This window comes from Caloenas nicobarica, chromosome 2 (assembly GCF_036013445.1).
Source record: "Caloenas nicobarica isolate bCalNic1 chromosome 2, bCalNic1.hap1, whole genome shotgun sequence".
Lineage (NCBI taxonomy): Eukaryota > Metazoa > Chordata > Aves > Columbiformes > Columbidae > Caloenas > Caloenas nicobarica.
In genome coordinates, this window is record NC_088246.1 from 160,493,303 (window position 1) to 160,514,996 (window position 21,694).

The 21,694-nt window shown below is 37.8% G+C and overlaps 1 protein-coding gene across 6 annotated transcripts in view; it reads right to left on the reverse strand.

Annotated features, from left to right (window-relative positions):
• TRAPPC9 (trafficking protein particle complex subunit 9) overlaps positions 1-21,694 on the reverse strand; it is a 486,097-nt gene that overhangs the window by 316,787 nt on the left and 147,616 nt on the right. For all 6 annotated transcript variants that reach the window (XM_065629223.1, XM_065629226.1, XM_065629224.1 and 3 more), the window contains one exon: positions 13,234-13,376. In XM_065629223.1, coding sequence (XP_065485295.1) covers positions 13,234-13,376 — 143 coding nt within the window. The remainder of the gene's footprint in view (positions 1-13,233; positions 13,377-21,694) is intronic.

The following is a 21,694-nucleotide window of genomic DNA, read 5'->3' on the forward strand; positions in this document are numbered from 1 at the left end:
GATACCAAAATGCCAAATACAATCATGCAGCTGCAATAATGCTTCATAAGTCTACTCTGAAATTAAAAACTTCCTAAGAGAAATATCCCATCCTCAAGCATTTCTACACTTTAGCTATCAATGGTTTTGAAGTTTAAATGCATATATAACAAACTTAGGTGACTTGTCATTGTGAATTACAGTATAAAGTAGCACAACCATTGCACAAAGATTATGGGTCATCTCATCCCACATACTTGCTATCAATAAGTGGGGAAAAAATAACTTGCATTTGGTATCAGAAGTAGAACCCGCCAGCAGCATTAATTTGAGAGAGTTCACTTGAAATCAGAAGCTCCCCAAAAGGAAGGAAGAGAAAAATGTTGGTAAGAGTCACCAGAGCCATCCTTCGAACACACATATTCCAACCGAATAAGACACAGCTGCGTGTCTCAAGCAACCGAGCATATTTGTCCCAACGCACAATAATTTGCAATTAAGCTCAAACGCCAGCCATTCCAAAGGCAATTAAACTCGAGAGGTGCAAGAGTTTAAAGGAACTGCTCTCCTGCTTTGGAAACAGATTCTCTGGTTCATCATGCAACTCCCTTCTGAAAATCAAGACATATCTGTGACAACCTTGAAGCACTCCCCCCATCCTAATTAAAACAAAGAATGCTGTTACGCCTTAAACATCTAGTTTTTGATACTTTGGGAGGAAGAGAGAGATGGCTGTGGAGGCAGACACCTTGTAAGATAGAAGCAATTAACACTGTTGTGAAGGCCTCATGGCCTAATTGGGATGATGGAGATGAAGCATCTGTCAGACAACTAATTACCAGAAGAAACCACAAACCAACAGCTACCCCTGACGGGCAAAAGAACTCACTTCTGGTCGTATTGTGAACTAGTTTGAAGACCCCAGGCCCATTTCCAGAAGAGTCTTTCTAATTAGCATGAAGAGCGAACAGAGGGAGGAGACGAACCGCCCTCTCGTATCTCGGATGTAAATGAACCGGGTTATAAAACAACCTCACGTGTGACATGAGGTGGTGGCACGTACCAAAATCTTCAATGTGTCCACTCCCCTCCACAGGACATCGCGGGACCGATTGACCTGTGGAGTGGTGATATCTTTCTCTCTCTGATATCTTAATTTCCATTTTTTTCCTCTTTTCCTTTTTCTTGAACATATAAGGGTAATATCATTTTAAGCTCTGCTGCTAAAGCCTTGCTAAGTTTTGCATTATAGTCACTAACTCTTGCCAATCCACCATTTTTAGAAGGGCTTTTGCTGTCAATGTATTGATAAGTTTTCTGATATTATAATACACTTTTGCCAAGTCACTAATCGCTGTAATTTGTGTTCCACCAAGTGCTTTTAGTAAATTCGTAACTGAATTGGACCCCCGGAGTGATTGTCTGTCATTCACTTTGCGTTGCCGCGCAGAAATACCCAGAGTTAACTCACACTTGATCTCACCTGGTGGGACAGGGTGCGTGTGGCGTTCAGAGTTAACTCATCCCTAATGCCACCTGGTGGGACGGGACAATATCCATTTTCAGAGCATCTACAGGAGGAACCCTTAGGATGGGAACACTCACGGGACAAGCAGGGGAGGTTAAGGTTCAGGTCACAAAAGTGACAGCAATGTCACATGCAATCAGGCACTAAATGACAGGCAAGCACTGCTTGGGGACAGTAGCACGTCTCTTAGCAAAAGTAAAAAGCAAATGTGGGGATGGAGGCTTTTTTATGGATATTTTAAGGGTTTTCACTCTCTTTGGGTAAAACTTCAATGAATACAGAATACAGAAAAGCATGAAGGTAGCTGAGTGCCTGAAGCAAACATGTCAAAAAGCAAGAGTTTAGAACAAATAAGGAGTCATGGCTCTTATTAGAAATTCCCTTCTTTAATAGCTCACAAAAAAGAAGTGACTGGGAGGGCAGCATTCGAGCCGATAGCTATCCCGTTACCAGTAAAGGATGAAAAAGAATAATCATCATAACAAAAAAAGCCCCATTTCCATCTCATCATTGGGAAAGCGGGACAAGATCTGTGAAGACGCAGCAAACTTCTATCTCTCCAGTAGATACGAAGTTGCGATCTGCAAGACAGACTTCTAGTGTTTACAAAATTCAACACTAAAGGAATTTTTTATTTATCCCATAGCAAAACTAAATAACTGTCTGAAATAACATTCAAGCCTTGTTCAGTATCTTTTGGCAGCAGAAGCAAAGTTTTGTAAATAAAACAATTCACACCATAAATATAAAGGACGTATACAAGCAGCAGCCCATCAGGACTAAACATAATCACTCATACTAAAAACTCCCGAATATGAACTCTTGGATGATGCAGGGAAAAATTATTCATCATCACGACATTTATTTCAGCTTCTGCAAACACCACATGAAATAGATGTGCAGGGGAAACAATTCTTTTCTTGTCAATTTTAAGTTAATTCTCCAGGGAAATCTTTAAATTAGAAAATAAAAATCAATGTTACAAAATTATTATAGTACTTCGAAAATTTAGAAGAATAAGATACAGGTATAACAAAGATTGACAATAACATTAAGACTGCAGAAAAAGATTGCATGAGATGTTCAGAGTAAAGACAGGACAGTATTAAAGAGACTATTAGAGCAATGAAAAACAAACACAATTAAAGGTTACAAAAATATTTGAATTAAAAGAGCAAGCTTCAAATACTGGAAGCTGTATTCAAGTAAGGAAACCAAGACAAAGCAGAAGTTCTGGAAAATTAGAGGTAACAGCATTAGAAAGTTCAAAAAGAAAAAAGAAACCAAGTTGAGAAAGAGCAATTTGATAAAGATCTGAAAACTAACAAGAATTTTCTTTCTTTTTTTTTTTTTAACGTCACAATCAGCAGGATTGTGTAGAACTGATGATGCTGAGTCATGATCTGGGTGCAAGCGAAAGTTCCAGGAAAACAAAGACTTAGCAAGAAAGCCAAATTAACTATTTATTTCAATTTTCACTACTGGTGAACCTGCAGAGGGCCAAACTTTGCGAGACAGGAATTAAAGAACCTGTCTCAAAGTGTCAGTAAATGAGATTTGAGAGGCAAATCATATTCATGCAAGTGTGATAAAGGAACTCCAATATGAATTTACTGAACTACTACATGTAAATCCAGTCAACATCTGGTGCTTAAACTATGTTCTGTATCAGAGAAGTTTCCAACGTCACATTCTTTTAAGAATTTTAAAGCAACTGAGAAAATCTTAGACCATTAACCCTGACCTTCATACAACTAATTAAAAAACAAAAAAAACCCACTGTGTAAGAGTATAAAAAACTTAAAACACTCAAATTAATAAACGGATTTAAAGGTGATTAAATGATATACCATAATGGTCTACTGAAATTTTTGGCTGAGAAATACCAGTCTTAAGCCACTGATGCCTGGAACTGCGAAAGAATATCCCACATGTACACAATTTCTTCTTCCTTTTCCAAACTATCCACCTTGACATAAAAGTTTACGTTTTTCAGTGGCTTGGGGAGGGAGGTACAGGGTGAGTAACTGGGAGAAAAAAATCCAATTTGAGTGTATTTTGAATCCTCTAAGTCGAGCCAAGTAGATGTGAGTTACCATTGGTCCTAGAGAAGGCTGAGAACTCCACCTTCAACATCTCACACAATGTGCTGGGTCATCAGTGGCTTCCCAGTCATCTTAGAGGTTTGGGGTCATTCTGCTGTTACCAGCTCCTTCTTAAGTTTGGGTCAAACACATCTGAACTAACTCAGTTTGTGCTTGGGTGTGTGGGTTTGGGGTTATTTTGTGGGGTTCTTTTGTTTGGTTGGTTGGTGGTGGCTGTTTTTTCACAGAATCCCAGAATGTCAGGGGTTGGAAGGGACCTCGAAAGCTCATCCAGTGCAACCCCCCCGCCGGAGCAGGAACACCCAGATGAGGTTACACAGGAAGGTGTCCAGGCGGGTTGGAATGTCTGCAGAGAAGGAGACTCCACAACCTCCCTGGGCAGCCTGGGCCAGGCTCTGCCACCCTCACCGAAAAGAAGTTTCTTCTCATCTTTAAGTGGAACCTCCTGTGTTCCAGTTCGCACCCATTGCCCCTTGTCCTATCACTGGTTGTCACCGAGAAGAGCCTGGCTCCATCCTCCTGACACTCACCCTTTCCATATTTATAAATATTAATGACGTTCCTCCAGAACATCTGTTGAGAGACCATGGTATCTTCACACATTAACACACACAAAATCAAACTGTCATCTAGTTTTATTCCATATACGTATGGACTGACAAGCATTTAAGGAAACAATATGAATTAGAATCATAGAATCATTTTGATTGGAAAAGACCTTTAAGATCATCAAGTCCAGCCGTTAACCCAACACTGTCAAGTCCACCTCCAAACCACGTCCCTAAGAACCTCATCTATGCATCTTTTAAATAGCTCCAGGGATGGTGACTCCACCACTGCCCTGGGCAGCCTGTTAAGTGCTTCACAACCCTTTCTGTGAAGACTTTTTTCCTAATATCCAATCTGAACCTCTCCTGGCACAACTTGAGGCCATTTCCTCCCATCCTGTCACTTGTTACCTGGGAGCAGAGACCAACCCCCTCCATGCTCCAGGCTCCTCTCAGGCAGGTCAGAGATCAGAAGGTCTCCCCTCAGCTCCTGTTCTCCAGCTGAACCCCCAGCTCCCTCAGCCGCTCCCATCACACTTGTGCTCCAGCCCCTTCCCCAGCTCCGTTCCCTTCTCTCAACTCGCTCCAGCACCTCAAGGCCTTTCTTGGTGTGAGGGGCCCAAAACTGACCCCAGGATTCGAGGTTTGGCCTCCCCAGGCCCAGCACAGGGGGAGATAATACCGAGTTTCCCATTTCTGCACAACCCATGCTTCTGCCTTTCCTCACTGGGACATAAATTAGGATCTCTCTTCTCTGCCCAGTCCCCAATCTGCAGGAATATATTTAACTTATCCCTACATAGCTGGCTGAAATTAATCAAAATTTACTGAGAGGAGAGGGGGAAACGGTTAAAGTGATCATATAAATTTAATTTTCCTAGGAAATAAAATATAAAATTATCCAGAAAAACACAGCAGGCACCACAAACACAACATCTGTCTTTTCTGAATGGAATGATATACAAATTATTGCATTATTTTAAAAGTCCAAATTAAATGAAGAGGAATTAAAGCTGTGCTGGACTGTATATAGACACTACGATAAAGAATAAAAGTTCTTGAAAGGGTTTTACTCTTCTTTCCATCTGTCATTTCAGCTGTTAATGGAAAGGGAACAAAACTGGGTCAAACAAACAGTTTCAGAGACTAAACGGAAAAATACTAAAAATCACAACGTGCAAATATTTTCCATTTTAATGATCCTCCTTATTTGTCCATGACGTTTTCTTTAAAACAATCACCATAAATTCATGTTGAAGATTTTCTTTTACAAGTAACACAAAAATCTATACATCAGAAAGTTGTACATGCAAAAACCGGAATTACAAACAAACTTATTTTCGGTTAGGTGATTTATAATCTGAAGGTCTCAAAATAACATGGAAAATTAAGTCAATATAAACATTTAGAAAAAAATTCTTAATATTTTCTTAAAAGTTAATTCAACGGCTCTAGAAGATTTATTGCATAAATTAATTTCTCTTATCCCCTACTGCAGAATTCAGGATGTAGCACAAACAAAACTTAGTGACATGATGAATCATGCTGTATTTTAAAAATCTTACAACGACAGTTACGATGCCAAAAATAAGTCACAAAACTGGGGCCATGGGAACTCAAGGCATCAGACAATTAGACTGTAATCTAGAAATTTCTTTCAGGGGTATTGTGATTACTGTTCCAATCTGCTCTGAAACGACAGCAGAGGATATTCTTCGGTAACATTTAACGCAGTATTAAAAACCAGACGCAGCTGCCGTGCTCTAACGACGGCTCACTCCAGTGAATAATCTTATTGCAGTGCTGTTTTTAGCTTACTTTTAAAGTCGGTTTAAACAAGAAACGCTCAGGGGGGTTTGGGAAGTTATCGACATCCTGACTCAGCTCCGTTTCCCCATCGACTGAAATCACGGAGACTTTTCACATCCGCGCTTTTGTTTGCTTGTTTTCTGTTTTCTTTAACCAGCCATACGCAACATCTCCCTTCAAAACGAGACATGAGAAAGGGAAGAGAAGCGTTGGCAATGATGAGGGGCGATGGAGTGCCAGATGTCAACGCTCTTCTCCAAAATCCACCGACAAACACAACGAGCAACTTAGCAAAACAACGACCTAGAGCATCTTTGTTGGAGCTATTGTGTTTTCAATAGGGTTGCTTTAATTCAATTTGATTTTTATTAAAGTCTCTAAAAATGAAGCTTCTGAGACTAACTTTAGATGATTAAGTCAGATTATCCATCTTACTATAAAAAGGCCTTTTCGCATATTCCAAGAACTGTCCTCATCTGACTTCTCCCAGTTGTAAACCTTTTCAATTACGCTAAATATTCCCAGCACATCTATAAATATTTGCAGATTTATGTTCTCGCGCCTTCATGCGCCAAACCGTACATATTTAACATTTTGATCTCAAAAATCAATTCTCTCAATCTGTAAGCTGCTTTTTGCTGCTCTTTCATGAACTCACTGCAACATTATACCATTAGCAGAGTTTAAGGTTAGCAAGATGATTTAACTATTGGATGTAACATCCCACGTGTCTAGTATCCCACTTGGTAGAATCTATATGGAGCTCACTGTTGTGTATATAAGGAATATATTCTAGAAAGACATCAAGTCCTGAGAACATTAAGAAATGGCTATTAAATCTATTGCTTGACAGATTCTTCTAATGGTTAATTGTGCTAATTGATCAAAACGAGAGCTTTATTTGTATTCAAATTTGCCTGGTTTCCATTTTGACTGGCTTTTATTATTAATTTGTTTTCATTAACATGAAAACTAATTTAAGACTAAATATTTTCTCCATGTAGAGATATCCATTCATTTTAAACAGGTCATATCCTGGCTTTCCTCCAAACTAAACAGATCGGTCTTCAAGCACCAAAAGACGAGTTTTTCTCCACCCTTCGAAGCTCTATGACATTGAAATATCGAGAAAGAGAAGACTAGAAAGAGCTGCCTGTCAGTAGGTAGTTGATTCTCATTCTGAATGTAGCAAATGTCAACATTTAATTTGAAAATTCAGTGTTTCAGAAGTGTTTCAGAAAACGCTGAAGAACCTTTTTGTTGCGTAACAAAAATGTCTGCGAGAGAGTGGTTGAAAAAACATGCTGTTTACTCTTTCCCTTGTATGGTTTGTAAATATATAATTATCAGAATTTCTAACCCAAATCTGAAGAGGCTGTGTTGTAATTTATTGTAGTGAAAATACGGGCAACCCTAGAAACTGGAATGCAAATTCTGAAAATAATGTTTTATTTCATTAAGACTCAAAGTTCTGCCCACCATAGTCAAGATTGTTGTTTTTCACCCTCCAAACACTTTAGTGAAACCAAGTTGGAAAAACTTGATCCTAACTTTAAACCCAAAATGATAAAAGGTCTTAAACTAGGGAGCACACTGCAGGCTTTAATATGAACTGATGCTTTCTTTACCAAACTGAAACACTTCATTAAATGATATACCTTAATGGTGCAAAGGAAAACTAACTTGAACCTCAAGTCAGATGAACTGAGACTTTGAATTTAACAGTGTCAGAACTGCTGCAGTTCCTTTTTCGTTTTTTCTCTGACTCAATTACAAGAACAGAGCGTAAGTCGCTACACTTGCCAAAAGCAATCGGAAGCTGATGTCTCATCAGCTGTACGGTCGTTTTAAGATAGGAAGAAAACTCCACCGCCTGAAAAAATTAAAAAAATTACCTTGTTCATCATCTTGGATTTTTAGAATTTACAGGTAAGAATATTCTTACATATGTGGCTCCCAAATTTTGCCTAAACGTAAAGGCGGCATCCCTGTTGCGCTGTGGATTGACTTCACCTACAAAGTCAGACCATCTCGCCACCTTTGTAATAAGCAAGACCAAGATTTTCCAACCTTTGTAGATGGCTCTTATTTAAGACACTTTTGTACTGATGGCATAATGGCAGAGGACACGAGGAGACCAACAGAGACCTCACAGCATGGAGAGCACGTCTTACTTGATTTCTTACCAAACATGCAGAGTGAAAGAGTGAAACAGTATTTTTTGAGCATTTTTTTCATGCTCTCTGCCCTTTGATAAAGGCAATAAGGAAGGACACTCGGTGCCTGCCAAAATTGGCAGATAATGCCTTTTAGAGAATCAACACGTGTAAAGATAGGATAGGATAGGATAGGATAGGACAGGACAGGACAGGATAGAACAGAACAGAAAGAAAAGAACAGGAAAGGAAAGGAAAGGAAAGGAAAGGAAAGGAAAGGAAAGGAAAGGAAAGGAAAGGAAAGGAAAGGAAAGGAAAGGAAAGGAAAGGAAAGGAAAGGGAAAGGGAAAGGGAAAGGGAAAGGGAAAAGGGAAAGGAAAAGGAAAAGGAAAAGGAAAGGAAATGAAAGGAAAGGAGAGGAAAGGAGAAAAGAAAAGAAAAGAAAAGAAAAGAAAAGAAAAGAAAAGAAAAGAAAAGAAAAGAAAAGAAAAGAAAAGAAAAGAAAAGAAAAGAAAAGAAAAGAAAAGAAAAGAAAAGAAAAGGAAGGGAAGGGAAAGGAAAAGGAAAAGGAAAAGGAAAAGGAAAGGAGAAGAGAAGAGAAGAGAAGAGAAGAGAAGAGAAGAGAAAAGAAAAGAAAAGAAAAGAAAAGAAAAGAAAAGAAAAGAAAAGAAAAGAAAAGAAAAGAAAAGAAAAGAAAAGAAAAGAAGAGAAAAGAAGAGAAAAGAAAAGAAAAGAAAAGAAAAGAAAAGAAAAGAAAAGGAAGGGAAGGGAAAGGAAAAGGAAAAGGAAAGGAGAAGAGAAAAGAGAAGAGAAAAGAAAAGAAAAGAAAAGAAAAGAAAAGAAAAGAAAAGAAAAGAAAAGAAAAGAAAAGAAAAGAAAAATTTTGGTTGGAAAAGACCTTTAAAATCATTGAGTCCAACTATTAACCTAACACTGCCAAGTCCACCTCTAAACCACGTCCCTAAAAACCTCATCTATGCAACACGTTACACCTAATTACAGGAGGCAGTGGATACAATTTTACTATAGAGTTTTATCTGAATTTTATGGTAAATAAACGGTCAAGCAAGTAGATACCTGAAGCCCTTTAACACTTGGGTGATCTGCAGGCTGGTGAGCTGTAGAACAGACTGGGAAAACTTTCAACATTAACTCATTATTTCTTATATCCTGGGCTGCTTCAAACCCCTGCATTCTTGATTACGTACCACGGGTCAATCATCTCTGGGCAAGCTCAAGCAAATATTTAGAAAAACAATAAACAAACCAGAATCCCCAGTTTCTTCAGTGATATTTCCCATGTATATGTGCTCAAGCAGCTAAATAAAGAAATATCAATTAAGTTTGGAAGGCTTTTACATAAACCATAATCTTTATGTTACAATTAGGGGGGATTTCATTAACATTTTTCTTGGTCTTTTTTTTCAATAAAGGCCTAAGGGAAGAATCAATGTTCATTTTTTTTTTTTTATTTTGCTTTGACTTTTTAAGCTCGGCACCTAGTAAGCTATTGTTTCTCACTTCCATTGAGGTAAAATGTAAAACAAAAACAACAGACACATAAAAGGGAAAAAATTGAATCCAGAACATGAAAGCAATGACAACTTTCATTCTGAAATGACAGCTGAGAAGGCAAATTATAAAATACAGTTTCTCATCATGACTAAGCAAAAATAGCTCAGTGCCTCAGCGTTCAACCAATGAAATCTCAGCTGTAAATCAAGACTTTAACTGAGCAAGTAAAAGTAGAAAACTTTACTTATAATTTGCTGTTATCGAGTCTCAGATATTGGCAGAGATGATCAACAGTCAAAAATAAACTTTTTTTCATTTAATGATAAGCAGTTAGCAGATTGGAAGATGACATATTTCTGCTATTTTTCACTCTATAACATAATATCAAATGACACGACTTCTCCTTCTGATGGAGAATCTACACCGAGAAGCACAAGAGCAAAGGAACGATGTTACTGATCACTAAAGCAATAGCATGGAACAAACAGAAAGAGATAATTAAAAAAAAAAACAGCTTTCATGATTTAGCAGATAATATATATCTAATTTAATGAAACAAAATATTTGGATAGCCTTTTGACAGGTCTTGCAATAAAACATTTTTGAAAGAAATTTAAATATTACAGTATTTTCCACCAACTCAGTAAAGCTTTAAGGCACCCTTATTAAAAGCAGTCACATCTTTAACTACGTCTCCAATCAGCAAATCACGTAAAATAAAGTTTCTGCTGATTTAAACACTGATCAGTATGACGAACAGGCAAAGAATGAAGCAAACGCATCCAAGAGGAGATGAAGCACTTGGCTGAATCGGAGCCACTATATTTAGCACCTGCTGCTGCAGGACTTGTGAAAGTGTACGCAGCCGAATAACGCAGAAAATCCACCTTTGTATTAGCACCTCCATCTATTTTTAAAGATTTCAGGATTAAATGCTTTCCTCACATCGTAAATTCTTGAGGACAGACTGACACGGCAGGGGTAGGATAACTTCGTCTTACGCAAAACGCAGTTAGGGGAACCCAGCACAAAAAGCCAGCTTACCAACGAGAGAATTTCAAATAAAAGCATCATGTTGTATTTGAAGTTTTTATGGAAGGTTCGCAGCTTCATGGCCGGGCCACTCTGTGACTATAGGAAAGTAATTGCAGTGAACCACAGAGCAGTCGTGCTGTCCATTTAAAAATACACATAGTGGACAAAGGACATTTTTGACATCGAATGAAGGGGACTATGCGTGCAAATAATAAATGCAAACTGAGTGTTTTAACCTGTGTAATGAATCTTCTTGAAAAAGACGCTGCGGTACTTCCAGGTTGATAAAGAGAGATCACTTATTAAACCCTGAAAACCACACAAAGGCCTAAGAATGTGCCATTGCAGGGATGAAACTCTGACCATCATTAACGAGGTTCCTGGAATTTTGCAAACAGCTGTTCCAGATACTATGTTCTGGCTTTGCAAGTAGCATTGGATTTACTTGACTACAGCAGTTCCTAAAATAATAAAATTATACCTATTATGCTACACTTAAAAGCAGCAAAATGCTTAACAAACTTGCTTACCAGTAAAGCCATACAGTTTAAGTCTCTTTTATAAGAATTAGACACGACCTACTCATTCAAAAAAATTCTTTGTCTCACTTTAAAAATTTTTTACAAAACCTATTTCAGCGTTTTGTTTTCTTTGCCTGACCTAAAATTCCCTTGCTACATGCAAAGGTCATTACTTACTCCATGGCCTGCTGTGAAAAACAGATACCTGTCCTCCTGGCGGTTCTATTTATGTACCTAAAACTTAAGTCCCTGGTCAATCTTCTTGTTGGCTTCAGCAAGACCAAGAGCTTCTTTAAACTTTTGCTGTAGTATAAGTCACATTTTATCACCCTTCTTGCTCTAGACTTTCTCCAACTTGTCCACGTTGGTTCACGTGTCTCCAAGTTCAAGCCCTAAACTAGATACGGTAACTTTTGTTGAGGTTTTGCTTCTTTTGTCCCTGTGAAAACACTTTGTGTTTTAAAAGCGATGCTGCTGTCCATCCGTCCTTGGACGTTTTTGCAATGGTGGGATATTGGAGACTCATTTCTTCCCTTTGAAAATGAAATAGGCCCCCAATATCTCCTAGACTTACTGGGTGTTTCACAAAGTTGGACCCAATTTCACAACGGCGACGTGTAACAATTGCACAACAATTTATAAACGGTTTAATGAGTTATGAAGTTTTAGTAACCTTGTTATAAATGCTCTATCTTGCCTCCACCTGCTGTACAGACAACACTGAGAGGATAGTTGAATTTGTATCAAATGCCTCTCAATTAGGTCCATCTTTTTGAAACACCCTGTACATCCCTTTCTTGCCTATCTTTGTGTTTCACTTCTGAAGTCATATTCCTGTCCAATCTGTAACAATTTTTTCTTGCACTAACTTCATCCTTCGTTAAAAGGGTATTTCCTCCTCCTTGATATTTATATCTCACAAGCGCCTATGCACTGAAACAAAGTCCATTCTCAGTCTTCTTTCTTCCCAACAAAGCCAAGCTCTTCTATTCATCTTTTGAATGACAGTTATTCAAAGGCCACCTCTGGAACTGCCAGAGTTTGAATAAATCCCAAATATTTAAAGATCGTAGAGTATTTAACTACTAGCACAGATGAACTTATATTAAAAAATTGTCAATTAAGGGTCAATAAAATCATTAACTTATAGAATCCATTTTTGCAAAAGCTGTTTTGCTTAAGCAATATGTAAAGCAACATAAAATTACTAAAACCATATAGAATAGGAACTACGTATTTAGCAGCAAATAAAGACAATTTCAGCACAAAAAAAATAATTATTAAAACTGATTGCACTCAGTGGCTGATGAATTTTAGGTAATCGGATTTTCATGATTACGGCATTTGACCGCCATCACGTGTTGCCATGCTTTTTAAAACTCACGACAATATATTAAACTACTCTTTGGCTTACGCGAGGAAGCAAGCACCAAAGGAGAAGATTATTACAATTTATTTCTCACATCCAAAGACGAACAACGAATTTTGGGTAAGATTCTGTTAGACAAACACACAAAAAAATGTAATGCACAACACGCCACAACGGCGAAGAGAAAGAAAGGGAGAAAGAGAGAGAGAAAGAGAGAGAAAAAAAGAGAGAGAGAGAGAAAGAGAGGAAGAAAGAGAGAGAGAAAGAAAGACAAAGAAAGAGAAGGAAAGAGAGAAAGAGAGAGAAAGAGAGAAAGAAAGCGAGAAAGCGAGAAAGCGAAAGAAAGCGAGAAAGCAAAGAAAGAAAGAAAGAAAGAAAGAAAGAAGACATCAAATTTGACAATAAATCCTGTCCCTGGTAAAATAAACAATCATTAAAGAATGTTTGATCCTCAGAAATTGTCCAATGCACACAGATTGCTTTAATCATAGTCTGCAGTTAAAAAAGGCTATACACCTAAATAAAGAATTTGAAAATTTGTTCACATAACTATTTACCTACATGTTGCTGATAATATTGAATTTTTCCAGCACGGTCTTTTAAGTTATAGCCAATATAACTGAGACAATGAGTCAAATATATTCTACAAGAGCCAAAACAGGGCTTACCTTGTTGCCGGAAGGGTACTGACACGGGTAAAGAAAACAGACGGCTCTACTTCTACGTGAAGGCCAAGCGAAAGGTTCCTGTAGTATCCTTCAACATGTCCTGGTCCACCAGAGTACTTAAAATTCAAAATGGCTTCCAGCATCTAGAGGAATGAAAGTAAATTACTTATTAGTTATGTTTCATTACGTTTCATAAGTTCAATTAAATTAGACCACAGAAGTGATTTACCAATAAAGTTTCTATGCCCTCAAGAATTTGCCTTCCCAACCCATCCATTCTATTATCTGAAGAAAAAAGGCAACGTAACTAATAACTGCATTTTACATAAACAGTTGTTGGTTTTTTTTTTCCTAATCCTTTCAAAAACTAAGGAATACAGAACAAAGTCAGCTGGACTTCCCTGTACAGAATTCCTTTCCATACCACATTCAACAGACAGAGAAATGAAGAGCTCATTTTTCCTTAGCAGAGTTTAAGGTTTATTAAATGCCGTGTTCTTTCATACTCTTCAAAAATATTCACCACTTCATTACATTCAAAATCAAATGGAAAACCTTTGAAATTTTTGATCGTGGAAAGATGAAGATTACACAAAACTAAAAACATCTGGTCTCAACAATTACTGTAGACGTACACTCACCTTCATTTTATAGAATGTGACTGGGTAGCATATATTAAAAAATGAGGCTGATTCTCCAGCATTAGTCTTATGCATTCATTCCTTTTAGTAATACTAAGCCTTTATTTCTGTGATGACATGTTGGGTTTTGTGTCTTTTCCTTAATGAACAGCATGTGGGAAGCTTCCCAGCGTACCCAACCCCACGTCACGTCATTAAAGATGTATCAAACATTTTATGAAACCTGTCAATGTTTTTCACAAGCTCTAAGGAACAATCCAAGGATTTTCTAACTTAGAAATAACATTCATGTTTCTAAGTATGGCTGAAGGAACAGAAACATTGATACAGTCGATTTCTCAAAATAACCACAATCCAGTGATTTAAAGAATATCAAAATCAAGAGTTTCATGTTTTACTGCTTGAGCACACTTAAATGTTTTGCTTATTTCCAGCTTGCTTTTAAGTCAAGTGGGCTAACTCCAATTCCTAATTTAGTTTCATTAAAATTCATGAGAGTCACCTTACGATACAAATAAAAACCTTCCCTGGACACTCTGGACATACTCGTCTACTCTGTTTATGTCAATTCCTAATTTGCAGTTAATAAATTCAAGTTTATGTTATGTCAGGAGAGCTAATCAATATTAAATACAAAAATAAAAAAGTGCAAACCCATTCAAAACATACTTCATCCTAATTAACCCGCTGGACTGCTTAATAAAAATCAGAGCTAGACTCCACAGGTGCAGGGATCTGACACTACTGACATCGTAATTTGAGAATGGACTTCAACTTCTATTGAAACTCTGGCTATGTATGTTCTATATAATTGCTGTAATACTCAGTATCCTGCTTGGGAAAGCTACTGTAGTATTGATCCACGGTTCATTCTGCATAGGGCCATAGCACAAAGCTGATTTATTAAGCCCAGTCCCATATAATTACGGATAAACATGTAATAAAGGTCACGAAGCATTGTCATTTCATATGCAAAACCCTTCCTAACATCCTATACCAAACGAAAAACCTCCAGAAAAAGGCTAAAAAATACCATCATACAGTCGTTGATGACCAAGAGAGTTTAAGGGCATCATCATAATCTTGGTCCTGTTGTAGTGAGGAATTTGTCAATGAACACTTGCTGATGAGCCTGTGTGCGTGTCCCACATCCCATGCTAGAGAACAGGGAAAAAAATAGAACCATAAAATCATTTTGGTTCGAAGAGACTCTCAGGATCATCGAGTTCAGCCATAACCTGACTCTGGCACTAAACCGTGTCCCTGAGAACCTCGTTTAAACACCTTTTAAACCCCTCCAGGGATGGTGACTCCACCACTGCCCTGGGCAGCCTGTTCCGGAAGACCTAATGGTCTTCTATGAATCTAGACAACAAGAGAATATCTCACCCAAAACGTAAGATCTAACTGGGGACATTTAATACTGGGGCCGTAAGAGATTTTGAATATCTCTGCAAACCACAGAACACTCAAATCTATTTTCTTTCCCTGGCCGTGATAATTTGGAGGCTTCCTGGGGATGTACACACATGCACAAAGACAGAACATCAGACAGACCTTACATCAGGAGTGTAGATGTATCTGATGGGGGAGAATGACTGAAGGAAATAATCTTTTCAGGAAGGCTCAGGTGACTGGAGAAAGTTTTATTGTTTAGGATTCATATAATATGAACAGGATGAAAAAAAAAAAACAAACCTCAATCTCCTTTAAACCCCTCTATGCACATGTACCTTAGAAAGGACTCCACATACTATATGAAAGACTGATTTTCTATCTCTAGGATAGAAAGAAAACCTTACACTTTCATAAGCTTACAAAGATCCAATTTAAAACAATTTACCAGCCTCTCCCGCAGCACCTGCAGACAATGGCCCAAATGCTACAGCCCCCCATTTAAATATTGTTGCAGAAATATTTCGGTGGCCTTGTCAAACCCACACAAATAACAGAGCGAGCTGCCGATTCCATTCATCTTTACAAATATCAATAGAATTTATTAGATTTCTCCAAACTGCATCGCTGCAGATCAGAAAGAAATGGCGGGGTGTCGCTACAAATATAATTTTGCCTGTGGATGATCCATAAAAAAGGAAGGAAGGAAAGGATGGATGGAGTTCATCGGCCTTTCAGGGCAGGCGGCCAGGAAAAGGCTCAACTGAACACATCTGGAATTCGGAATATCTACAAACCAGGGAGGGATTCTTGTTTTTAAGCAGAGTTGCATTCTGGAAACTCAATAGTAAAAATATAGATAAATTGTTTAACCTATAGAACCTTTGGCTTCGTATTTTTTTTACTACTTCGTTGGTCCTTCCTTCTGTTGATGAAGAAAAGGAAATTAAATTATTTCCAAGTCTGAGTTCCAGATGACAAGACTCTTAACCAATGGTGCCAAACATGAATACCACCTCTTATATTAACAAGAAATATTTTACAGATAAACTGTCAAAAACCTATCGTCTTGGTTTCTCTCACGTATTTTGTCCTCAAACACATTTTCTACATAGAGCAGGTACCAGTTGTTGGGGTTTTTTTTAATCATTCTCTCCAGTCTGCTCATGGAGATCCTTCCCAAATTCTCTTTATAATAGAATTAAGAGCTAAATTAGAAAAGAACTGATATTTGAAGAATACTATGCCACTAATGAAAACATTTGGCATTCAAGTTTTCTATCTGAATGACAACAGTTAGAAATCTTCCCCTAATCCCTCAGCAGTGACTCTGAACAGTAACACCTTTCATATATTGATTTTTCTTATAACTGCCAGTTCAAACAATTATAATCTACAACTCAGATCAATTATTTCTACTGAACTATGACTATAGAACTTCCTACCCAGAAGCAGAGAGCAAAATCTAAAGAGAATTTCCATAGAATTCTACATTATATTGCTACTTACACAGAAGGTAGAACACTTCTGATTGAAATGATTTGTTTCTAATTTTCTGTAAGCAAAAGCTCAACTTTATTCCCAAGCAATTATACCAGCAATAACTCTGATTCTATCCCTGTGTGTATCTTGTTACTAGAAGAACCAGAAGATTCTGTTGTATAATAGTTATTACAGTATCGCATGACCACACATGCTGCGTTTTGTGTTGCAGACAGAAAAGCAAGACTTTGTCCTCAAATTTCTCCCAAACAGCAACATTAATTTTTGAAATATTTATTATCAGCGTTTTCCATAATTAAATTAACAAATCTTATTTTGGAAGAAATGCTCACATACGCTGCATTTTCAGGTTTTTTCTAAATTCCCTTAGTATAGTAAAATTAACACTGAGTAGGTCTCAATATTTAATATAAGATGAAATGCCAGCACTTAGCTACAGGCAGTTTGCTCCTGAGACTGCAGATACTGACTGTAATAACTGCAAAGAAATACCAGAATGTACCATTGCAGACACCCATTCAGATATAACATTAAAAAAGAAAAAAAAAATCAGCATGAAGACCAGACTAAAAATATATAAATTCAGAATATAATCGTTCCATTTAAGTTTCCGAACTGCTTATAGAAAACAATTCTTACTAGTGAGTGTGATTTCTCATGAGATTAGGGGCTGAAATTTGAAAAATAATTTATTCTGGGTGTGTAATCTTCAAATATACCTTCCTTTCAAAAAAAACCCAAAAAACAAAACCACAACTTTCCCAACAGTAAACGTGTTTTCTTCCAAAATCCCACCATGCTTCTCTTGCTTCTCATACAAATTAGCATTTGCAGAACATGTTCCATGCATTCACGAATGTTTAGCCATTCTTTCTGACTTTTAGCCTCTTTTCTCATCGGATGCCTTTTGTTTCCTTGGGTTTTTTGGTTTTGTCTTTTGTTTTGTTTGTTGATTTTTCCCCCCTCAAACACACTACAAACCCCAATTTTGTTTAATTCTGCCTCCCTCCTTCTTTCTTCTCCTCTGACCAATCCCATATCCAACTCTGATGGGCAATCAGTGATATTCATCAGTAATAAAGAGAAATAAAAATGCACTAGTTCATCAGTTCCATCTCACAAAGGGCACCAGAGACCCTCTCTCTACAAAAATTAATTTCTCAATTTCTTCTATTGGGTGCCACGCTTAAATTCTTTTAACGGCTTTGAGGATTGCATAAATAGCAGGGATGAGGAATTTCAGCTGCCTCACTGTAACTAATTAAATTATCTGTCAGTAACAAAGAGAAAACGAGTTTCTCAAATTAACCACGCTCTTCCCAACAGCAGCAGGTAACCCTGGCAATAATTACACCCATAACAACGAAGCGATGGAAAGCCGAACACGTGCTCAGAGCACCGTTCCCATCTTTATTAACAAAATTACCTGGCCTAAGCATTACTAGACCCAACCCAAAAACATCCAGTCTTGGAGATGCAAGTTATCGAATCGTGGGATACGCTGCTCCAGCAACACGGCTCATACAGAAATTAAGGACATTGAACAACACGGAATTTTTTTCAGGGAAAAACCAGAATTTGAGCACTGGGAGGGAAACGGAGATGCCTACGTAGCTGAAACCAAGGAAGATGGGACTCAAATACGTCAAGCTTCTAGTCCTTGGACTTGTGAATGCAAAGACTGTGTCTATGTTTAGAGTGGTTCTCATTAAAAAAATCAGTCCTGGCATTTAGAAATGTACACATGGCTGCCTGATTAGCACTTTCTTGAGTTTTAATTTACAATAGTCTAAGGTTTGGATCAGATATCAGGAAAAAATTCTTCATGAAAAGGGTTCTTCTGCATTGGAACAGGCTGCCCAGGGCAGTGGTGGAGTCACCATCCCTGGAGGGGTTTAAAAAGCGTTTAGACGAGGTTTTTAGGGACATGGTTTAGTACTAGGGTTAGGTTAATGGTTGGACTCGATGATCCTGAGGGTCTCTTCCAAACAAAATGATTCTATGAAAGACAAATACTTGTGATTTTTTGCTTCTTTCTCTCATTACTGAGTCTACAGTCCATGATTCCACAGGGTAACCTGACAAAAGATAAAGTCTGTCTAAAAATCAGGCTTAAAGTATAAAGTCTGTATAAAAAAAATGAGGCTTAACAGCAGTGTTGGGAGAAGCAACAGGTGTTATGTACATAAGCTGAATAACCTCCTGCCTACCTGTTCTCAGGAGAATTAAAATAAAAAGAAAAAAGAAAAACACTTCTTAGCATTGACTCTTTGGACCAGACTCTTACCGCAAAACTCAGACCACAGGGACTTGGATGCTGATCTCTTCAAAGCTTCTTCCATGAAGGAGTTCACATCATTGTCTCAAACAATTAGACCTTCCTTTACCTGACCGGGTTTATTTCAAGCTGAGTATTATTCCAAAATTGAAAATAAACTAGTGCTCCCTGATACCTTTCGTATCTGGCAGAAATCGTAGGCTGCCCAGGAAGGGTCCATAATAAGAAACGAAGATCAGAAGTGGAATACATGAACAACCATGTTTGAAATTATCTGCCTGCATCAAACACCATATCATGGTTCATAAAAAGTAATTTTATCATCAATTGAATTTTTACATGAAACTAATTGATGGAATGAGTGCATCGTGATAACACGCAACGTTGCCGAATGAGATCTATTAATTGCTGTGTCTCTCAGTGGAGAATATTCGTCTTTTCACTTACAGCTAACCTGTCTGATTTTCTGATACACAAAATATACTTTAGCTTTTCCATATTTTTATAAATGACACAAAACTCTCTCTTTTCTTTCTTTAGCTGAAAAATAAATTCCGTGTTTCTAAGGAGAAATTAAACGGCGAAGAAAGGACAGAAAGTACCTAAAGATTTCTCTGCATGCAAAGCATGAAGCAAATCTAAATCTACCGGAATACTTAACTGATCAAGCTAGAAACCAAATAGGAGACTTTCCCAGTAGATATTGTTCCTTAAAGCACCAAATAGTACAGTAATTGATAGCAAGAGCCCTGATACGTGCATTATCAAAAGGATATGCATATGTAATCATCTTGTAGTGCATATGTAATAAACCTCTAGGACCGAACTGCAGCAAGCTTTCTCCATACTAATTTTTCTCCTCTGTATTCCCTTAAAAATATACATGGCAGCTACAAAAGCTATGATAAAATCTTCAATAATTGAAATAAATGGTGCTGCTGCAGTAAGTCAGACCCTTTATGTAAAAATACAAACTAAGCCCACGTTGTTATTCCTGTTAAACTACTTTATCAGTCTAAAACAAAATTAAATAGAATTTTTAGCACATGTATTAATCAGGTGAATTTACAGAACCAGTCTATTGAACAAGGTGCCTGCTGTGTTCATGCTCTGGTGCCGTTTTACTCAATACACCCACCGCATACACACCGACTTTCAGGAGCAATTTTTGCAGCACACCGATGGTTTATCGAGCTCATCCATCTACATTTCTGCCTAGTTAAGCCCCTGAACAACGAAACTGCTGCATCCCTTTGTAAAAATAGCACAATGGCAAGTAGCTGAAGCTAAATATAGCTCCTGGAGGCATATGGCAGGAATTAAATAGTACATTTTGCCCCTCCCCGATGCGAAACCAGTAAGCTTCAACAAGGAATCTCTGGTGAATACACACAGGAGCTTAATAAATCCCCCTTAAGCTTACAAGGCATATTCTGAATCTGTGCTAGCTAAAAATAGCCGTGTTTATAATGAGAATGGAGATGTGAGCAGAATAATATGAAGTTGAGAAGCAGGAATGCTGTAGTTGTTCCGCATTAACGAACAGGGTGAATCAAAGGTCATTCTAACAAAGAGATAGACAGACTGACGGATAAAATACAATACACAGCAATATTTCACTGAAGAGCATTCATCTCACATTAAACTCTGCGCTTTCTAATTGGCTATTGCAGCCACATATTCACAAATTATTTTGTATTTTTTAGCTAGGACTCTTCCAAAAGATAGGAGAAAGCAAAGAGAATACAGAATTATTCCTCTGGACAGTATTTCCTCCTAGAGTTCAATTCCCGTCTGGAAACATTGAGGAAATATTACATATTATACATATTACTTCTTGTAATATTAATCACAGAATTCTGCTTTCTTTAATTAAAGGCAAATTACATCCAGGCCTCCAGGGCAGCGCTAGTGCAGCTGAACACCCAAGTGGCTGAGGAATGTTCTTAAACGCCTCAAAGGTTTAAATCTCTGTCAACTTAGATACAAACTCTGCTGACCGCAGCTACCGCAGAATCTCATTCTTGGCTGAGATAACAGATGAGAGATTAAAAATAATTTAAATACAAGTGACTTTCACGTGGAACATTCCCACCGAGAGTTTTCTGTCTAAACTGCAGAATTTCTTCGGAAAAAAAAGTGTGCCAGGGAATTTGGTAGCCCTGCTTTCTGTTCTTGGAAGACGCGAAGGAACAGAGGAGCAAGTCGCCACGCGTGTTCCTCAATAACTTCTCCGATTCTGAAATCCTGCCCTGATTCTGAAGTAGGAAGGTACAAAAGGAGAGTGAATGCCGGGGTAGATACTGATGAACAAAACACACACACAGCCGCTTCAAAGGGGAAATTTCTCTGTGTGGAGACCACTAACTCATTGTGGTTCTCCCAGCCATGGCTATGTAACATAGAATCACAGAATCATATAATCACAGAATCATTTCGGTTGGAAAAGACCCCTAAGATCATCAAGTGGTGTTTAATTTGCAGTCTTTCAAGGAGAGAAGCTGCCCCTTTGGGATTGATAAAGGTAACAAAATACAGTTTAGTGGTAATTTATTGATAATTATTACTGAGCTCATAAAGAAGATCCTTCTAGCAGGATTCTTCTACTACATGAGGATTCAGTTTGGTGTGAACAAAACCGGAG